Genomic DNA, 20,683 nt, shown 5'->3' with positions numbered 1-20,683 from the left:
AGTGGTAGAGCGCTTGCCTTGCATGCATGAGGCCCTGGGTTCGATTCCTCAGCACCACATATGCAAAAAGAAAAAAGCCGGAAGTGGCGCTGTGGCTCAAGTGGTAGAGCGCTAGCCTTGAGCTGAAGAGCTGAGGGACAGAGCCCAGGCCCAGAGTTCAGGCCCCATGACTGGACCCAAAAAAAAAATAAAAATAAAAGGGGGAAAAGTCAGGGGGTGTATGCCAGCAGTTAAACCTCTTATAGAGAACTTTTCAGGACACCCCAACAAATGATGGGACTCCTCTAATTCTCAAAGAGGATGGAGTTTTTTTAGTAGGATACATTGCTCTTCCCAAATAAAATTGGGGTTCTGTTACTAAGAAACAAGGAGAGAAAAAGCCTGGTACTGGTGGTTCATGTCTGTAGTCCTAGCTGCTCAGAAAGCTGAGATCTTAGGATCATGGTTTGACGCCAGTCTGGGCAGGAAAGTCCATGAAACTCTTATCTCTAATAAATCATTCAGAAAAAAAACTGGAAGTGGCACTGTGACTCAAGTGGTGGAGCGCTAGCCTTGAGCAAAAAGAAGCTCAGGACAGACAGCGCCTAGGCTCTGAGTTCAAGCCTTAGGACCAGCAAAAGTAAAAAGAGGGGCTGGGAATGTGGCTTAGTGGTAGAGTGCTTGCCTAGCATGCACAAAGCCCTGGGTTCAATTCCTCAGTACCACATAAACAGATAAAAGCTGGAAGTGGTGCTGTGGCTCAAATAGTAGAGCACTAGCTTTGAGTAAAAGAAGCTCAGGGATAGTGCCCAGTCCCTGAGTTCAAGCCCCAGGCTGACAAAAAAAATTAAAAACAAAACAAAAAAAAGAATGAGAGAGAGAGAGAGAGAGGAGGAAGGAGGAAGGAAGGAAGGGGGGAGGGAGGGAGAGAGGGAGGGAGGGAGGGAGGAAGAAAGAAAAAGAGAGAAGGAATGGGAGAAAGAAAGAAAGAAAGAAAGAAAAGTTATTGGGGGCTAACTGGCAAGGCTTCCAAGTCACCGCATGTGACAGAAAAGGCAGCCCTTGTGCAATGAATAAATGTGATTACAATCCAGCTTTGACACTTACTAACCAAATGAGTGACTGTAGTTCAGGCAAATAACTTTACCAGAGTCAAATAGTAGGTTTGTAACATTTCATGTGCCTGAATTTGAGATCCAGATTCTGGACATGGCACTATCTGGATCTGGCACAGATATGTATTGGAGGGGAGGCTGGGCTGCGACCGGACCTTTGTAGAGAGTGGCCATTTGGGTAAGTGGAGAGACCACTCTTTTACAAGAAGGCTAATCTTCTTGGTAGCTCATTGCTTCTGAAAAGCCACCTGTATTTTTTTTTTCAGCCATGGGGCTTGAATTTAGGGCCTGGGCACTGTCCCTGAGCACTTTTTGCTCAAGGCTAGCTATCTACCACTTTGAGCCATAGCACCACTTCTGATTTTCTGGTGGTTAATTGGAGATGAGAGTCTCACACACTTTTCTTCCCAGTCTGGCTTCAAACCATGATCCTCAGATCTCAGCCTCTTGAGTAGCTAGGATTACAGGCATGAGTCACCCACACCTAGCCTATTTGGGGTTTTAATTTGATACTTTGCTGGGTTAGAACGTTGGAACTATCTGGAAGAGGTGGAGAGGGCAGAATGTTTATCAGGTAAAACCTAGGTACTGGTGACCAAAACTATATATAGTCCAACCCACCCACCTGCCTGTTCCACATAGTTCTGTCTCCATACTCTCTACCCCATCCGTATGGCCATGCCTGAGCTTCCTTGGACCATTGAACAGGGTTGAATACAAATCCATCAATGACAGGATAGGAGTGAGGGCTCCTCACTCAACCCTAACTTTACATCTTCATCTGTAAAGTGAGCATTGGAGTCAGTAACAAGTATCTCATGCTGTCGAGCTGTGTGCTGAGCAGGACAGAACTAGAGTCTCTTCTGTATGGCAGAAATAGGTGCTGCTCTTGGTCCATTGTCATGTTGCCCTACTGAAGTACCAAAAGTTTTGGGTTGTTTGAAGCCACTATCTTTGCTATAAACTATAAACTGCTCCATCCCGCCATTTCCATTGTTGTTGAATCCATTTCATTGCTTTCTACCTAGACCGGAATCTTCCCCTTACCCTCCCCACTGCTCTCTCCCTTCCTCTAGATCCTGGCTCATGTTATTCAGGTCAGTGACAGCAGCAGGCGGGAGAGGAGGACAAGGAGGGACAGGACGCTGGCTCTGGGGTCCAGCCTCCAGGAGCATCTATCTGTTCTGTGTGGGAGACTGAGCCAGGAGCTGGGCTGAGGAAGTCGGTGGGAATTACCTGGTAAGATTCTTGTCAGGATGCATTGTACTCACGTGTGAGAAGTGTTTGGGACCCCGCCCCGCATAGACAGACAGACACAATATGCGGTGGTAATAACCGACATTTATCATATGCGATTATAATGAACGTTTGTGGGTCGTTAGGAGACCTGATCCAAGGAATCGCAATAAGTCACAGAAGGGTACTCAAGGGCAACACCCAATCCCCAGGCCAGCTGCCTCGACTTCCCCTTCCTACCCCTTCCTCTTCCCTAAGGGGGCACCAGCCCCGGGGGTAAAACAGGTGTCTGGGACAAGCTGGTGTTCTATACACTACCGCTCAGGTTCCAGAGATTGTCCAGCCCTCCTTTCTCCTAGCTTCACTTCAACAACACCTCGGGCTGCTCTTAGGTGGCAGATCGGAGATGGTGGGACTGTTTTCCCGAAGTGTGGGGCGCACGTGGTGGGTTCGGAGGGCCGGCCAGCCACGGGGTCGACCCGGGGTTCTCACTTCCCCTCCCCAACCGCCGCGGAGGAGGCAGGTGCTGGGGGCGGAGCCGGAGGGCGGGGCGGAGCCGTGTGGGCGGGGCGGACCCTCGGACACGCCCCCTCGGCCAGTCCCTCCGCGAGTCCCCGCTGCCCGCAGGGAGGAAGCGCCAGAAGCAGCTGGTCGTGCGCGGAGCTGAGCGCCCTTTCGCCCCGCGCCCAGGGGACAGCGCTCCGGGCCGCGGCTGCGGGCCCCGGGCACCGGCACTCATTGAGCCGGACATGTGAGCCGCGTCCCCGGCATGGCAGCCTCAGGTGGGTAGGCAGGGCTCGGGGCGCCCCGCAGCCTGCCCACTCGTGCACCCCTGGTCTCCGGGGTGGCGAGTGCGCGCTCTGTCGCTTCTGTTCTCTTCTGGGCAGGGATTTTTTCTTAATCCTCTTTGATCTTTATTTCCCAGGCTTGGTCTCAAACTTCTCTAAACGTCTCTCCAGCCCCTGCTTTGCTGATCACCGCCCTCTACGGAAATTCGGCTTCTAAGTCACGGTTTCTCCCCCCTCCTCTGCTCTCGGAGCTTCCCAGGGTCGTTCCTCCCATGTCTCCAACTCGAACAGCCTTCGGAAGCTGGTAGCTTGGAAGCCGAGCGCAGACTTGTCTGTGCAGGCAAATGCGTCTCTGGGGTCTCATCTGCCAATAGGGGGCGCTCGGTCAGACCTATGTGGTGCTGGCAGGTCCCAGCGGCTCAAGCCCCTGACCTCCCTCCTGGAATAACGTTAGGAATATGACAACCCTATCCCTGCAACTTTAATTTTTCTAAAGCGTCTGCAGAACTTTCAGGACTGGGGAAAGTTGAAGTGACTAGGTAAATCTACCCATCAGAACATGCCCTTCTGGATCGTGGGTACTATACACTTGGCAAGTCACTCCAATGGAGAGAAAAGCACACAATAATGATAATGATCAGAAACAACAAACCAACCCTGCCTGTACACCCCAGTAAACATGGTTCACCTATTGTGTTCCCAGTGGTGACCAGGACAACCCAGTCTCTGTTTTCCAGAAGTTATTAGTCGATGAGAAGAGATAGTTACCATGTTTTCAGGTAGATTTTCTCAGCAGCACAACTTATGTTTTAGTAGAGATAACACATGAAAATGGGTGCTGGGGGAAGGCCCTCTTCTTGGAGGATGAGTGGGAGAAGATGCTAGAATGCTGTCTCTGGACCTACCAAGATTCAGCCTGGTCACGGTGATTTGAAAGTGGGCACAAAGGCCAAGGAAGTCAGTTCTATTAGCTTTGATGACCCAGAGTCATTATTTAAGGGCTAAGAAGGTGGTTCATTTCAGCCTCTTGGTTCTAGCTGGGCTATGCAGCTATTGAAGAGGCTGAATTGGCTCATTACTATGAGCCTAGTAATGACAGACCCATGGTCCACATATTGCATATGAAGGCTGAAGCAGAGTTCTTTAGAGGGAGTTCATTCATTGGACAGATATTTACTGCCTGCTTAGTGTTCCTTCACCAAACAGCAGACAGAAGCCATTCCCCTGTGGAGTACAGGTATAGGGAAGGAAGATGGGCAACCTTGCCTTGTTTCCTTAATCAGCAAAGTATTTGATGTGATATGTAGAAAAACAACAGAGAAGGAAAAGGGGACTTGTGATAGAACTTGAAAGAAGGGGCCAGCTGAGGTCTCATAGAGAAAGGGAAACTTTGCCCAGTCCTGAAGGAGGAGAGGAAGGGCCCTATTTGAAGAGAGGGTCCTAGGCAGGAGAATCAGCACAGTGTGTCCAAGGAACAGAAAACAGCCAGCAGGGCTTGGCATAGTTGCCGGGTAGGGGAGAAAGCAAGGAGCCCATGGAGTCACTGCCTTCTTTCATGTTTAGAAAAGGACCCAGGCTGCTGTGTGCAAGCAACAGCAAACTGGAGAGCCTTTGCGTGGAAGGGGCTAGGTGAGCTGCTTAATGTCCTGCTTAATGTGCCAGATAGTGGGTGTGGTTAGGAGGGTGGAACTTGGGTTATTTGGCCTTGTATGTGGGTTAATGGTTAGAGTTATCACATCCTCTGTGATGGGACAAAATGTCATGTTCTAAAAGTGGTAGCTGGTCCCCTGGGGCTCTCAGGGACTGGAGGCCCAAGGACCCATGGGGGCAGTCATAGTGAGGAAGGTAGTGTCTCTTGTCCAGATGCTGTAGCCTCTACAGTCCTCCAGGCCACCCACTTAAAGTGTACAGTTCTACTTGATGGATTTTAGTTTCTCTATGGTTATGTGCATGTATTGCCACAGTCAATTCCAGAACATTTTCATCACCTCAGAAAGAAACTGTATACTCTGTAGCCAGCTCTCCCTTACCCTTCCTGCCTCTCCAGCCTGAAAAATTTCCCTGCTCTGGACTTTGGCATGAATGGATCCTGGATCCTGTGGTCTTTGCTGGTTGGCTTCCTTCACATGGCATAATGCTTTCAAAGGTTGCTCAGTGATAGATAATGTTGATACTTTAGTTACTTCATTCCCTTTTTATGGCCTAATCCTCTGATTAAAAATAATTTCCTTCCATTGAAAGGTAAGCATTAGCCTTTTATTTCCTGAGAGATCTGTTTGTTTGCTGAAATCCTGGAGTTTCCTGGTCTTTGAAAGAAGCCTGTGCATCAGGAGGAAACGAAATGGACACAGCCTATTGTGGAACCTGATGGCCTAGGTTCTGATGGCCTCTGATGTATTCACACGTGACAGCCAAACCTGTGGCTGGTGAACACTGGAGCTCTCTCTACGTACATCAGCCTCCAGAATTTGAGGAGTGTTCCCACACTTGGTCCTGGTCCTCTCTTTAAGCTTACCTCTAATGCGTCTATCCTACTGAACCTACAGTACCACAGAGCTGCAAGGGACTTGTTGATTTTTGTGATCTTTACTTTCATTTCATCCTTGAGGCCTTTCTACACTTTTGCCAAGTCCCTAAATTTGAATACTCCTCATGTTCACATTCACAGGAGACAGGATGCTCTTAATGGGTGTTTATTACCAGATATCTCCCAATATCAGTCACTATCTTTGTTACCTTTTTGGTGGTACCGGGGCTTGAACTCAGGATCTCATGCTTGCTATGTAGGCACTCTACTACTTGAGCCACTCTCTCAGTCCTTTTTACTTTATTTTCAGATCTTGAATTTTTGCCCCGGCAGCCTCCCAAGAAGCTGGATGACGATGTGCATCACAATGCCCTGCCTATTGGTTGATATGGGGTCTCCCTAAAACTTTTTCCCAGGGCTGCTCTGGAACCAAGGTGCTCCCAATCTTTACTGCCCAAAGCATTGAGATTACAATTGTAACCACTGTGCTTGGCCTTCACATCTCTCCTTAAATATGGTGCTCAGATTCAAACATAGGACTCCAGGCCAGGTAGACTGGGTGACTTAGAGTCACCCACAGACTCAAGAAATGGCTAGCCTGTGTATTTGAGAAATTCACTGTCTTTTCTCAGCTAAAGTCTGAGTCATTCAGTGACATCTCTCTTCCAGTCACTGTGTTTCTTCCTAGCACTGTGACTCCCTGCTGCCACCTCATCTATTCTTCTCATCTCCAAACCTTTCTCGAAGCTCTATAAATCTAAAGCCCTTCTCTCAGTTCTGCCTGGGCTTTCTGGACTCCATATTGTATTTATCTTTTCTTTTGTCAGTTGTATGCTTGAATCCAGGGCCTGGGTGCTGTCTCTGATCTCTTTTTGCTCAAGGCTAGCACTCTACCTCTTTGAACCACAGCGCTACCTCTGATTTACTGGTGGTTAATTAGAGATAAGAGCCTCACAGACTTACCTGCTCAGGCTGGCTTTGAACCGTGATCCACAGATCTCAACCTCCTGAGTAGCCAGGATTATAGGCGTGACCCACAAGTGGCTGGCAGAAAGAAAAACCCTCAAAGGAGAAGTGACTTTGGACAAATGGAAAAATGCCTTATTGTTAAGGGAAGGGAGCAGTCACTGAAGAAAGGGGGATCTTCCACACAAGGGAGAACCACTGACAAGCATTTATTGTCACCCAGGATGTTGGAGAGGAACTGTGACTTCCATTCTGGACTTTCCTACAACTTTACTGGCTTTCAGTTTCAATAGCACTTCCATAATCAGGAGCATGGCAGAGTTCACGGTCCTTATTTACATGAAGGCCAGATTTGACTAGATTTAGTGCATGGGTCTCCATTGCCCCAACTCAGAGTCCAAATAGGTTGTGATGATGAGTCAGAGGCATTTTTCAAATGCGCTTGCTCAACTTGGATGGAATTTAACCCTAGAAGCCCATGGTTAAATGTGTTATTTTAAATAGAAGAGGCAAACCTCTTAAAGCTTATTTTATCTCTTTTTGGGGGGGGGCCGGTCATGGGGCCTGAACTCTGGGCCTGGGCGCTGTCCCTCAGCTCTTCAGCTCAAGGCTAGCACTCTACCACTTGAGCCACAGCGCCACTTCTGGCTTTTTTCTTTTTGCTTATGTGGTGCTGAGGAATCGAACCCAGGGCCTCAGGCATGCAAGGCAAGCACTCTACCACTGAGCCACCTTCCCAGCCCTATTTTATCTCCTTGTATTTTATTTATTCTGATATTAGGGCTTGACCTTAGAGCTTCACACTCTCACTTAGCTTTTTCACTCAAGGCTGATGTTCTAGCACTGAGCCACACCTATACTTCTGGCTTTTTGCTGGTAAATAAGAATCTGATGAACTTTCCTGACTGGACTTAAAACTGTGATCCTCAGATCTCAGCCTCCTAAGTAGCTAGGTTTAGAGGCATGAGCCACCAGTGCCTGGCTCTTAAGGGTTTTTATTTCAATTTTATTTTAAAACAGTGAGTCCCCAGGAAAACAGCTAAGATAGTTCCTATATATTCTATACCCAGTTTATCCTATTATTAAAGTATACTAGTATACTACATTTGCTACAGTTAGTGAACCAATATTGATAGATTGTTATTCTTCGTGGGGGAGAATCTTTTGAAACAGGATCTTACTATATATCTGGCCTGGAACCTTTTACTAATTATTGAGGGTTTTTTACATAGTAAACCAATGCTTAGTACTTTGCATGCTATATCTAATTAGTTCTGAAACACAGATAAATATTACCACTATGTTGTATTTAGAGGTGAATAAAATGAGTTTTAGAAGACCTATAAGTAATCTGCTCAAGGTTACACAGTGAGGTGGCAGAGCTAAGATTCTAAATCTGACTGACCAATCTCACATCTATGATTCTAACCAATGTGTAATTGAGAAGATAGCTGGGTTCTGAGTCAAATCAAATTGCCTTCACATTTGTGTGTGTGTGTGCACGTGTGAACGCGTGCTCACATGCGTGTGCATGCACACTGGCACTGGGATTTAAACTCAGGGTCTCATGATTTTTTTTTCTAAAGGTTTTTACTCTACCACTTCAGTAACACCTCCACTTCTGTTTCTTTTTGCTGGCTAATTGGAGTTCAGAGTCATAGCCTTTTCTAATCACTGCTGGCTTAGAACTGTGGTCCTCAGATCTTAGCTTCCTGAGTAGCTAGGATTACAGACATAAGCCACCCAGCGCCTTTAAATTCTGACTCTGCTCTTGTGAACCTTGGGCAAGGTACTTAACCTCCACATTCAGTTTTTCCCTCATCTTGAGAGGATAAGAAAGTTTACTAGTCATTGTGCTTAAAATATACCTGGAAAATACCCTTGACTGTACTAGCTTTGGGGCCGCAGGAGCTGGGGGGAAGAACAGGTAAAATAATAGCTTCTGCAAAGATTTGCAACAGCCATGTATGTTTGGGCAAAGCTAGACTCTGGAATGGTGGCCAGACCAACTGTGAGTGGAGACAGCGGTTAGATAGCTGTGCAGAGATAGACCAGGAGTGGCTGTGGGTGTCTCTTGGTATATGTTAACAAGCTTCTCATTCCTCTGTGCTCAGGAATGCCCCACGGATACGACATCCTCATTGTCTACAGCCAGGATGCAGAGGAATGGTGCCATTACCTGCAGGAACTTTTCCTGTCCAGCCGGCAGGTGCGCAGCCACAAGATGCTGAGCCACCGGTTGGGCCTGGACGTGTCGGTCTCAGCTGAGGACCTGCGTGTGTTCCTCAGTGCACGCTGTGTGTTGGTGCTGCTGTCTGCAGAGCTGGTGCAGCTCTTCTACCAGCCATCCCTGCTGCCCCTGCTGCAGAGGGCCTTCCACCCCCCTCGCCGCGTGTTGAGGCTTCTCTGCGGGGTGCAGGCCCACCATGAGCAGTTCCTGCCCCTCTTTCCTGACTGGGCCCACTGGCAGGAGCTCACCTGTGACGATGAGCCTGAGGCGTACCTGGCAGCTGTGAGGAAGGCCATTTCTGAAGGTAAGCATTACTTCTGGTGAAAAAAGCAGCAAGAGTCGGAGTCAGGTGCTAGATGCTCAGCCTAGACATCTTTTATGTTAATACTGGCAATTTATTTTTAGAAGGAGATCTTGCTATGCTGAGACCTGGTGCTATGTCTTGGTTTAAAGCAGCCAGCTCCTGGAGCAGGATGGGTCTCTTGGATGGTAGGAAGCAAAGAGGACACTTTTTCTTATATACGTATTTTTCTTGTATTCGTTCTAGGATAAAAGCCTCCTTTTGGGAATTTTCTTTTCATTTCCTTTCTTTCTCCCCTCTCATCTCGTCCTTTCCCCCTCTGTCCCTTCATCCCTCTGTCCCTCCCTCTTTCCCTTCCTTTTCTCCTTCCCTCCCTTCTCTCTTTCTTTCTTGCTTGCTTACTTGCTTGCTTTTTATGCTAGTCCTGGGACTTGAACTCAGGCCTGGGTATTGACCCTGAGCTTCTGTTTTTGCTCAATCAAGGCTACTGTTCTACCACTTTTAGCCACAGTTCCACTTCTAGTTTCTTTGGTGGTTAATTGGAGATAAGCGTCTCACAGACTTTCCTGCCTGAGTTCACTTCAGAGTGTGATCCTCAGATCTCAGCCTGCCTCTTGAGTACTTAGGATTACAGGTATGAGCCACTGGTACCTGGCCTTTCTGGAATTTTTCTATGCCTTGGAAGACACAGGTTTCCACCTAGACAGCAGCTGGGGTGGGGCAGAGATTTTATTTACTGTGGGTGTGGGTTTATCATCATAGGAATGCATTTTTTTTTTGTATGTGTGTGTGCCTGTACTGAGCTTGAATGCAGGGCCTACCCTAGGCTTTTTCACTCAAGACTGGTGCTACCACTTGAGCCACAGCTCCACTTCTGGCTTTTTGGTGGTCAATTGGAGATAAATATCATAGCCTGGCTTCAAATCTTGGTCCTTAGATCTTAGCCTCCTGAGTACCTAGGATTTCAGGCTTAAGACATGGTCCGCTAGCTCTGACATTGACATTTTTTGTTGAAGAAGTGTTACTTTTAGATGACACCTATAGAGAAATAGCCCTTTTTCTTTATTTCCTGCTAGCCTAGTTTCTGTCTTTAATCTTGCTTTTGGAGTGGGAAAATTCCAATCCTTTCTGCCAGGGCTGGTGACTTTGGTGGCCCCAAAAAGTGTGACACATGCTCTAATTAACATAGCGGAAGAGGTGCTCTGGGATGGATGCTGTTATAGCTTCTCTTCCTCTTTTCCTTTTCTATTTTTGCTTCTCTGTGGGGTATGAGTGGGCTGTGTGTTTATCTGCTGTTCTCTGACCATTTGAGATCTGTATCTTTGACACCAGTCAAGAAGTCTGAAAAATTCAGGCCTGATTTAGCTGTGCTTGCCTCTATGATTCTTGGTGTGACTTGGGCACTAATTAGTTCATCCACTCCTGTCTCATCTGATGAATTGAACCAAGGAGCCAAGGATTTGCTAATTCTGAGTGACTTTATTACTTACTTACTTAATTTTTGTCTGAGATCAGGATTCAAACTCTTGACCTGACGCTTTCGCTCATTGGGTAATGCTCTACCACTAAGCCACACTTCCAATCTCCTGATTGACTTTAGAAAGTGTTTTTATCCCAGGAATAGGCTGCTGTGAATCAATAAATATGAACAGGTCTCTTAACATAGTATAGCCCTAAATTGATTAGTGGAGAAGCAAAAGATTTTCACCAGAATGCCTAGAACCTGGCTCTGTAATTTTTCTTGAGGTTGCTTATGTTTGCTTTGCAAGAAAATGAATATAAAGTAATTCACATGTGCATGATTGCATTTTGTTGCTTTGAGCTGCCTGAACTTACAAAGAACTGTTGGTGTGGATGAGGTATATCACTGTTGGAGTCCATTATGACCTCATATGTAGACCACTATGACATACTGCCAATCAGTCAGAGCTTTATTGATGTATTGTCACTGTATAGGCACTTCACACTACACACTCTTAATAAACTGTTCTTTAAAATATCATAGTTTGGCTGGGAAGGTGGCTCAGTGGTAGAGTGTTTACCTTGCATGCATGAGGTCCTGGGTTCAATTTCTTAGCACCACATAAGCAGAAAAGGCTGGAAGTGGCTCTGTGGTTCAAGTGGTAGAGCGCTAGCCTTGAGCTGAAGAGCTGAGGAATGATGCCCAGGCCCAGAGTTCAGGCCCCACGATCAACAAAAATAAATAAATAAATAAAATATCACAGTGATGGTATTAAAAATACATACTAAAGGACTTGGAGTATGCTCCATGGTAGATTGCTAACTTAGTATTTGTGATGTGGGTAGGCTGTAGTTCAATTGTTTTTTTTTTGGTGTCTGTCCTGAGGCTTAAACTCAGGACCTTGGCACTGTCCTTGAGCTTTTGTGCTCAAGGCTAGTGTTCTACCACTTGAGACACAGCTCCATTTCCAGCTTTTTTTTTCTTTTGGTAGTTAATTGGAGACAAATGTGACTTGGACTTTCCTGCCTGGGCTAGGTTTGAACTGTGATCCTCAGATCTCAGCCTCCTGAGTAGCTAGGATTATAGGCATGAGCCACCAGTGCCTAGTGCACACATTTCTTTTAGCATTATCTGGATGTATCTATTGATTGGATTCCTGGATAAATAGATTTTCTCTAATATTTTGCTTGTTAGTACAAACTGGCTTAGTATCCTGTAAGCCTTTAGCTTCAAGTGTTTCAGAAAGAATAAAATACTTCACAGCAGCACTTCTGATCTGAAAACAGATAACCTCTTTGAAAAAGATTGTTTTGATGGGGAGGTTAGTTCCAAACCAATGGATAGAGAGACAATTAGAATTATAGGAAAGAGGAAGATGAAACTGAGATTAAAAACTGGCTACAAGTAGTCAGTCTTGGTTTGGGCTGCACTATCTAAGTAAATGTTTTCCAGCTTTTATGTGCATGGAAGGACTTGTGAATCTGGGCAGTGTACATATTCTGACTCTGAAAGTTTGGGGAGAGCTCAAGACTGAGCACTTCTAGTCAGCTCTTAGATGCTGCTGCTGCTGAGGGTCCAAAATGAAGCCAAACCCCCTGCTCTCACCCTCCTTGTCATATCAGGGGTCCAACACCTCTGCTGTACCTGAACCATTTAAAAATTCTCTACTGTTGCAGGAGTGGAGGCAGCATCATATCAAGGCAGCTCTAGTACATGCATTTAGCTGTAAGATTAAGCCAGTGTGTGGTAGTTAGGTCATCAGACTAAAAGGTGGAGACCCTAAGCTCTGTGCTTTTGCTCCCAGAATCATGTGCATGCTGACAGCTTTCCACATCACAGCTTTTCTGATGTAAGTAGCTTTGCTCTAGGATGGATGGGGTTCTCCTGCCACCTCAGTCCTTACGCTTGCTTAATCTGTAAGCTTTTTGATCAGCGTTCCTATTCCACTCCAAATTTGGCAGCCACCAGCACATGGTTTCATTAGAGTCTACAGTGTGGGGAAGCAGTTAGTTTAATCTCATAAATTCTTCATTGGTAAAACAATGGGGCTGGACCAGATGACTTGGACAGTTTCTCACATTACAAATTTGCTAAGAAGAAGCTGCTTAGAACTTTTCTACTTAGTTAGTCCAGTTCCCAAGTGTCTGCATGGATAGATATCCGTGTGGAGAAGATGATACTATTGTTCTGAAGTTTCTGGACTTGTGGGATGATTATTTTCAAATAAGGAAGTAAGAAAACCCCAAGAACAGCACGACACTTATTTCCTCTTTTTACTAGGGCTTTATTCTTGTTGCAGATCTCACTGGAAGACAAACTTAGATCTGTGAGATTGTGTGAGAAAGGACTCAGTGAGTGAGATAGAGCTTTATTTCAAGCATGTTCATGTGCGTGAGCACACATGCACACATATGCTGAGTGTGGAGGGAAACATGAAACCACCTTCTGTTTTTGTGTAGTATTATAGTGAAAAGCTTATTTGCTTTCTTATATGCAGCACTTTCTGCTGGTCTGATCCATCCCTTGCCATGCCCTTTGTTTTAGGAACTCTGTTGGTACTTAAAATTATCATGTATTGGGGCTGGGAAGGTAGCTCAGTGGTAGAGCACTTGCCTTGCATGCTTGAGGCCCTGGGTTCGATTTCTCAGCACCACATAAGCAAAAAGAAAAAAGCCGGAAGTGGCGCTGTGGCTCAAGTGGTAGAGTGCTACCCTTGATCTGAAGAGCTGAGGGACAGTGCCTAAGCCCAGAGGTCAGGCCCCACGACCGGACCCAAAAATGAAAATTAAAAAATTATCATGTATTTTCCCTTGGCCCCCACAGGAAAATTTTTAGAGGAATATGACCATATCTGGAACTTAAAAAAAAAACAACTGAGATTTTTAAAAATGTTTCTAGATAATCAAATAGATTCCAAAATCTTTTCCTAAATTTATTTAGTTTTATGTTTCTGGTCCTTTTTTTGTTTTTTGTTTTTTTTGGTCAATCGTGGGGCTTGAACTCGGGGCTTGGGCGCTGTCCCTGCACTCTTCAGCTCAAGGCGAGCACTCTACCGCTTGAGCTACAGCATCACTTCTGGTTTTCTAATGGTTTATTGGAGATAAGAGTCTCACGGACTTTCCTGCCTGACTGGCTTTGAGTCTCTATCCTCAGATCTCAGCTTCCTGAGTAGCTAGGATTATAGGCATGAGCCACCTGTGCCTAGCACTAGTCCTTTTTTTTTTTGGTTCAAGACTGGGACTCAAACTTGGTACCTGACACTTTGGCTCATTGGCTAGCACTCTACTAAGTCATGCCTCCAATCACTATGTTCCAAGTCTTATTAGAGTATAATTAACAAATAAAAATTGCATCTATTCAAGGTGTAAAATAGGAGGACTTGTGAAATAATCATCATAATCTAGTTAATGAATGTATCTATCACCATGTATAGTAACCACTGTGTGTATATGCATGTGTGTATATGTGCATATGTGCTGAGGACCTTTAAGCAGATTTCAAGAAAGTAATATAGTATTATTAACTAAAGTCACCATGCTATAATTAAACCCCCCAAATTTATTCATTTATAACTTAAAGTTTGAGCCATTTAATGGGTCATCTCCTCCCTCCTTGCTCCCCTCCATTACTCCTCCCTCCTCTGCTCTAGCCTCGAAAACCTCTATTCTACTCTGTTTCTGTGAGTTTGTGTATGCATGCGCACGCGCGCACACACACACACGCACACGCACGCACACACTGTGTGTGTGTGTGTGTATATGCCAGTACTGGGATTTGAACTTAGGCCTTACTAGACAAGTAAAATACTGCTGAGCTTTGCCTTAGCCCTTTGTTGGCTTTAGTTATTTTTCTTACAGGATCTCAGTTTTTGCTGACCTCAGACCACTATCCTCCTAACCTATACATTTCATGTAGCTGAGATTACAGATGTGAGCCACCGTATCAGGATTGCTAAGAAAGATTGAGGGTCTTTTTCATGTAGGCTATCCTTGAATGTTGCTTCCCGGAATCCTAGCCTCCTGAGCAGCTGGGATTGCTCAAGTGTATTGTGCTGGCCCTGAATTTTATTACTTAGATTTCAAATGTAAGTGAAATCATATAAAATAAAGTGTTTTTTTTTTGGCCCATGGCACTTAGCATAATGCCCTCTGAGTTTACCCATGTTGCAAAAGGCAGAATTTCCTATGTTTCATGATTGGGTAATATTGTCTAATACAACTTGTCAAATTTAAGAAGGAACTTTAAACAAATTATCAATGGATATTTACCACAATGCTAAAAACATAAAATATCTGCAGTTTCTTTTTTAAGTGAATCCTAATAAAATAAATATTCAGGGTGGCAAATTACCTCTAAGCAGTTCCTTGTCCATGAAATGGACCATCACCTTCCTTTCTGATATTTGTGTGGTAGTTTATTTTTTCTTCCTTTTATGCCTGGTTCATTCCATTCATTTCATTTGTAACTTATCTTGCAAAAGTTCTCAAGTAGAACCAGAAGCTCATGGCTTACACTTGTAATCCTAGTTACTCAGGAGGCTGAGATCTGAGCATCATAGTTCAAAGCCAGCCTGGACAGGAAAGTCTGTGAGACTCGTATGCCCAATTAAGCACCAGAAAACCAGAAGTGGAGCTGTGGTTCAAAGAAGTAGAGCACTAGTTTTAAGCAAAAAAGCTCAGAGACAGTGTCTAGTCCCTGAATTCAAGCTCCATGACTGACAAAAAAACAAAAAACTCAAACCTCAAATGGAGAACTACTCAGCCCCCTTCCTCCTCTTAAGGAAATTGCTAGTAATTGTGGCAAGGGTGAATGGGCAGGTTGTTTTACTACCATTTTCTGGAAGAGAAAACTGATGTTTTGCCAGGCACTTGTAGCTCACACTGTAATCCTGCTTTCTCGGGAAGGTGAGAGCTGAGGATCGTGCTTCAAAGTCAACCTGGGCAAGAAAGTCTGTGAGACTTTTTAATCTCCAATTAACCAGTAAAGAGCTAGAAGTGGGAGTGTGGATCCAATGGTAGAGTAGGAGCCTTGAGCAAAAATACTAAGGGATAGTACCAGTACCAGCACAAAATAAAACAACAAGCAACAATGAAGAACCCAAAACATAATAACAACAAAAACAATAACACCCTTTTTAGGTTCCAGAGAGTAAATATCTTGTTTAAGCACTCGGGCAACTCATTTTGGAACTCAGGGCGTTCAGGTTTCAGACTGCTTTCCTCTTTGCTTCATTTGTTTCTGTCTTCCCTCCCCATCCTCCTGTTTACCTTTGGATAAGGAATAAGCAAGCTCATGGAAGAGACAGGATCAGACAAGAATGAGGCTTTACTGAATTCTCCAGGCCTTAGATTCCAGAGCCAGGCTGGATGTTGGCATTGCTTTTTGATTTAGTTTCCTTCAGTTACTTGGGCCTCATTCCTACCTACTAAATGGTAATCTCTGGATAGTGGATGTGGGAATGTGAATTTCAGAAAGCTTCTGCCATTGGTTCTACAGTACAGTCAGGCTTCGGTTCGGGCCTGGTGTCCTGGAGTCCTTTGATTTTTAGGTCAGAGGAGGCTGCAGCAGCTCAGGCCCTCAGGCCTATTATAGGCAGGTCACGGGGCAGTGGGTCCTGGGGCTCAGAGTCAGCCTTGGCACGTCATAGGCAGCAGCCTTCACAGAGGGGAGGCAGTTAGATTCTCAGCAAAGGGGAAGTCGCCGTGCTTTGCTCAGTGAGCTGGCTTTGTGAATGGTGAGTTATAGATGGCTTCTGGGGCTTTGAGGGGGCTTTCCGGAGATGGGGTGAGGGAGGTGCTGACCTTAGACCTGTTGGAAGAGATTTTTGTTGCTGTCCTCCTGCCTAGTGTCTGAGGTTGCCGTGGGTTCATCTATCTGTAGTTGGCTCTATCAGTCTGCTTAAATGACCCTGCTGCAAGTTGCTTGCTTCATATCTCCTCTTTTGAAATGGCCTGAGGGTTGGGGAAGAAGGTGCCAGGCTGGGGTGGTGAAATGGTTTTGATGTCACTCAAAAGCTGTAGTCTGCACAAGAGTCATTTGGGTTTCCCCTGCTTTGTCCCCTGGCCACCATGGGGAACCAGGAGGGCTGTGGCCTGATTGTGCCGTTCGCTGCCAGCTGTACCTGGGACAACTAACTGAGGACTAAAGCTCAGGAGAGATTTTTGTCCCCCTGGAACTTTTCCCATTGAGGACTCACAGTCCACTAGGATCACAAATTTCCCAACAAACTGTGAGCTCCAGGGGCGGTGAACCTGATGCCCCTACTGCTTCATTAGCTGCTCCGTAATGGCTTCCTAGTTTATACTAGTTTGCAAGTCCTCTGGCTGCCCGTTCCTGGGGGACTGCAGTGAAAAGCAAGAAATGCATGCTAAAGTTTACACAAGTGGGAAAATCTCAAGTTTATACCAGCCTACATCTCCTAATGTGCCAGAATGAAAACATCACATATAGTAATTTTATCAGTTAATACTGTACCATGTTGTTTCAGTTTTTCTTCTCTTTTTTCTTTTCCTTTTAAAAATTTTATTGTCATGGTGATGTACAGAGGGGTTACAGTTACATAAGTAAGGTAATAAGTACATTTCTTGTCTAACTTCTTACCCCCTCCCTCATCTTTCTCCTTTTCCCTCTCCATCCTTTTCTTTTTCTTGCCTTTTCGTGTGTGTGTGTGTGTGTGTGTGTGTGTGTGTATGTGTTCATGTCTTGTTTTTCCTGAGACTATAACTAGAGGTGAGTGTAGAATACTAGAACTGGGGTTGGAGCTGAGGCTCAGTTGGTAGAGTGCTAGCCAGTGAGCAAAAGCCCTGGGTACTGGGTTTGAGTCTCAGTCTTGGACAAAATAAATAAATAAATAAATAAATAAATAAATATATATATATATATACATATACATATATACAGAGAGAGAGAAAATAGAATATTAGAACTCAAAAGACCTGTTTTCCTCCTTCAAAATTCTTTTTTTTTCCTTTAGTTGGTCATGGGGCTTGAACTCTGGGCCTGGGCACTGTCCCTCAGCTCTTCAGCTCAAGGCTAGCGCTCTACCATTTGAGCCACAATGCCACTTCTAGTTTTCTGAGTGGAGAAAAGAGATAAGAGTCTCATGGACTTTCACACCCATGCTGGCTTTGAACTTTGATCCTCAGATCTCAGTCTCCTAAGTAGCTAGGATTACAGGCATGAGCCACTGATGCCTGGCTTAAAATTTTTCTAGTAGACATAATTCCAATTGATCTGTGAAGTTTGCTTATGAGACAAATGTTAATATCATCTCCATTTCAAAGGTGACAAAAACAAGGCCCAGGCTGAGTGAATGACTTGCCCAGGGTTATACATTGCTTTTCCATCAGATCTGGGATCAGTTGGAGGGCCTCTCCACTCCTAGACAAAGGCCTAGTTTTTGTCTTTGTAGATGCCAGAGCCTTCCTTTCATCTGATGGGTATTTCCCTGGTATCTGCTATTCTTAGGCCCTGCGCTGGGGGCTGGGCCAGAGCAGGAAAACAGAAACAGGCACAGCCACAGCCATTGCTATCCCCGACTTCATTTTAGTGCTTTCTCTTTTGTCTGTGTGCCAGTCCCTTAGGTTTGAACTCAGGCCTTAAAACTATGTCATTGAGCTTTTTGTTCAAGGCTAGGGCTCTACTACACAGAGCCACAGCACCACTTCTAGTTTTCTGCTAGTTAATTAGAGATAAGAATCTCACAGACTTTCTGGCCTGGGTTGGCTTTGAACCAAGATCCTCAGATTATGAGTAGGTTGAGTTACAAACAGGAACCACCTGCACCCTATTTTAGTGCTTTTCTTTTCTTTTTTTATTTTATTTTATTTTTTTTTTCTGGTCTTGAGGCTTGAACTCTGAGCCTGGGTTCTGTCCCTGAGCTCTTCAAAGCTAGCACTCTACCACTTGAGCAACATCACTACTTCCAGCTTTTTCTGTGATTTAATTGGAGAAGAGTCTCACAGACTTTCCTGCCAGGGCTAGGTTTGAACCTCCATCATCAGATCTTAGCCTCTTGAGTAGCTGGGATTACAGGTATGAAACACTGGTGCCTGGCTATTTTAGTGCATGCATAATGCATACTGTGTGTGAAATTTACAATTTTCTAGTAGTTACAATTGAAAAAATGAAAAAAGTGAAGATCAATAGGCAAAATCAATTTCAAAGTAGGGATTATTTCACTCAATATATCCATTCTCATTTCAGTATATAATGAGTATAAAAACTAGTGAGGCCTTTTACCTCCTTTTTAAAATATTGGAAATGTAGCACAAATTTTTCACACAACACATATTTCAGATGCTCATAGCCATACATATTCAGTGGCAATGTAGTGGCTGGTGAAGTTCAGTAAGTTTCAGTAAGGCTATATGTTAACATGCTAGTATGTTAACATGTTACATATCATGTGTATTGAAATTTTTTCCTCTCATGGTTTCTTTTTTTTTTTTTTTTTTTTGTCGGTCATGGGGCTTGAACTCTGGGCCTGGGCTCTGTCCCTCAGCTCTTTAGCTCAAGGTGAGCGCTCTACCACTTGAGCTACAGCGCCACTTCCGGTTTTCTGGTGGTTTTATTGGAGATAGGAGTCTCACGGTCTTACGTGCCCGGGCTGGCTTTGAACCGCTATCCTCAGATCTCAGCCTCCTGAGTAGCTAGGATTACAGGCGTGAGCCACCAGCGCCGGCCCTCTCATGGTTTCTTGATTTCTTTGGTTACTCATTCAAAAAGTGCTGGCAGGAGAGGGGGGAGGGAGCTGGGAAGGTGGCTCAGTGGTAGAGTGCTTGCCTTGCATGCTTGAGACCCTAGGTTCAATTCCTCAGCACCACATAAGCAGAAAAAGCCAGAAGTGGCACTGTAGCTCAAGTGGCAGATTGCTAGCCTTGAGCTGAAGAGCTGAGGGACAGTTCCCAGGCTCAGGGTTCAGGCCCCACGACCAAAAAAAAAAAAAAAGTGCTGGGGTGGGAGGTGGGGAGGTGTTCCTGTGTGTAGGTAGCTCACTCCTGTAATCCTAGCTACTCAGGAGGCTGAGATTTGAGGATAGAAATTTGAAGCCAGCCTGGGTGGTAAAGTCTGTAAGGCTTTTATTTCCAATTAATCACAGAAAAAGCCAGAAATAGCACTGTGGCTCAAGTGGTAGAATGCTTTTTTTTTTGTCGGTCATGGGGCTTGAACTCTGTGCTTGGGTGCTGTCCCTCCGCTCTTTAGCTCAAGGCTAGAGCTGTACCACTTGAGCCACAGGACCACTTCTGACTTTTCCTGCTTATGTGGTGCTGAGGAATAGAACCCAGGGCCTCATGCATGCAAGGCAAGCACTCTACCACTGAGCCACCTTCCCAGCCCCTAGAGTGCTATCTTTGAGTCAGAGGATCTCAGGGACAGGGCCCAGGCTCAGAGTTCAAGCCCACGACTGGCAAAAACAAAAGAAAACAAAACAAAAACCTCCTGGGCAAGCAGCTGATGGTTTGTGTCATGCAGTGTAGCTCACATTTCTCTTTTCCTTTTCCTCTCTCACATATCTTTTTCTTATTTTTATACTCTTTCTATATTTTGTCACCTGCTTAGTTCTACAAGTTCATCATCAATGAAGATAAATTAGCTTTGATTCACAATAGGGAGTCTGTCTTTGGAATAGCCATCTGAAGTAGGGAGATGAGCTGCCACAGCCTTTGTAAGGACAGAACGAAAGCAGGATGCTTGCCCTGCCACAAATCATATTTGGGTCAAGGCTTAGCTAATTAGATTATAAAAGAGTCAGGCTTCTTGCTGATGTGAAAAGTTTGCCAAGATTTATTATGGGAAACCCTCTGAGATACAGAAAAGTGCACAAAGTATAATGTTATATATTTTTAGAATTAATGCATCTGTTGGTTACATCTAACTTTCTTCTTAGAAGGGTACTCTATGGTCAGGAGTTATTTTGTAAGACTGGAATACATTTTGAACTTTTCGTTTCAGACGTTCCTCCAATATTACAATTGTTCTATGTACTTGTTTTCTTCTTGGTTAAGAGTGTTGAAAAGGGAAAAACAATGGGGTCATAGGGATTTTATAGACGTAAAGGAAGATATTGGGCGTGCGCC

The 20,683-nt window shown here is 44.9% G+C and overlaps 1 protein-coding gene across 1 annotated transcript in view; it reads left to right on the top strand.

Moving 5' to 3' along the window:
• Positions 1-2,972: 2,972 nt before the first annotated feature.
• Pik3ap1 (phosphoinositide-3-kinase adaptor protein 1) overlaps positions 2,973-20,683 on the top strand; it is a 114,060-nt gene continuing 96,349 nt past the window's right edge. The window contains exons 1-2 of the mRNA XM_013017870.1: positions 2,973-3,112; positions 8,726-9,145. Of these exons, the coding sequence (XP_012873324.1) occupies positions 3,100-3,112; positions 8,726-9,145 (433 nt within the window). The 5' untranslated portion in view covers positions 2,973-3,099. The remainder of the gene's footprint in view (positions 3,113-8,725; positions 9,146-20,683) is intronic.

The sequence above is a fragment of the Dipodomys ordii genome, unplaced genomic scaffold, assembly GCF_000151885.1.
Source record: "Dipodomys ordii isolate 6190 unplaced genomic scaffold, Dord_2.0 Scaffold36, whole genome shotgun sequence".
Taxonomy (NCBI): Eukaryota; Metazoa; Chordata; class Mammalia; order Rodentia; family Heteromyidae; genus Dipodomys; species Dipodomys ordii.
Note: the sequence above shows the minus strand (reverse complement) of the source record. Positions and strands in the feature narration are given on the sequence as shown.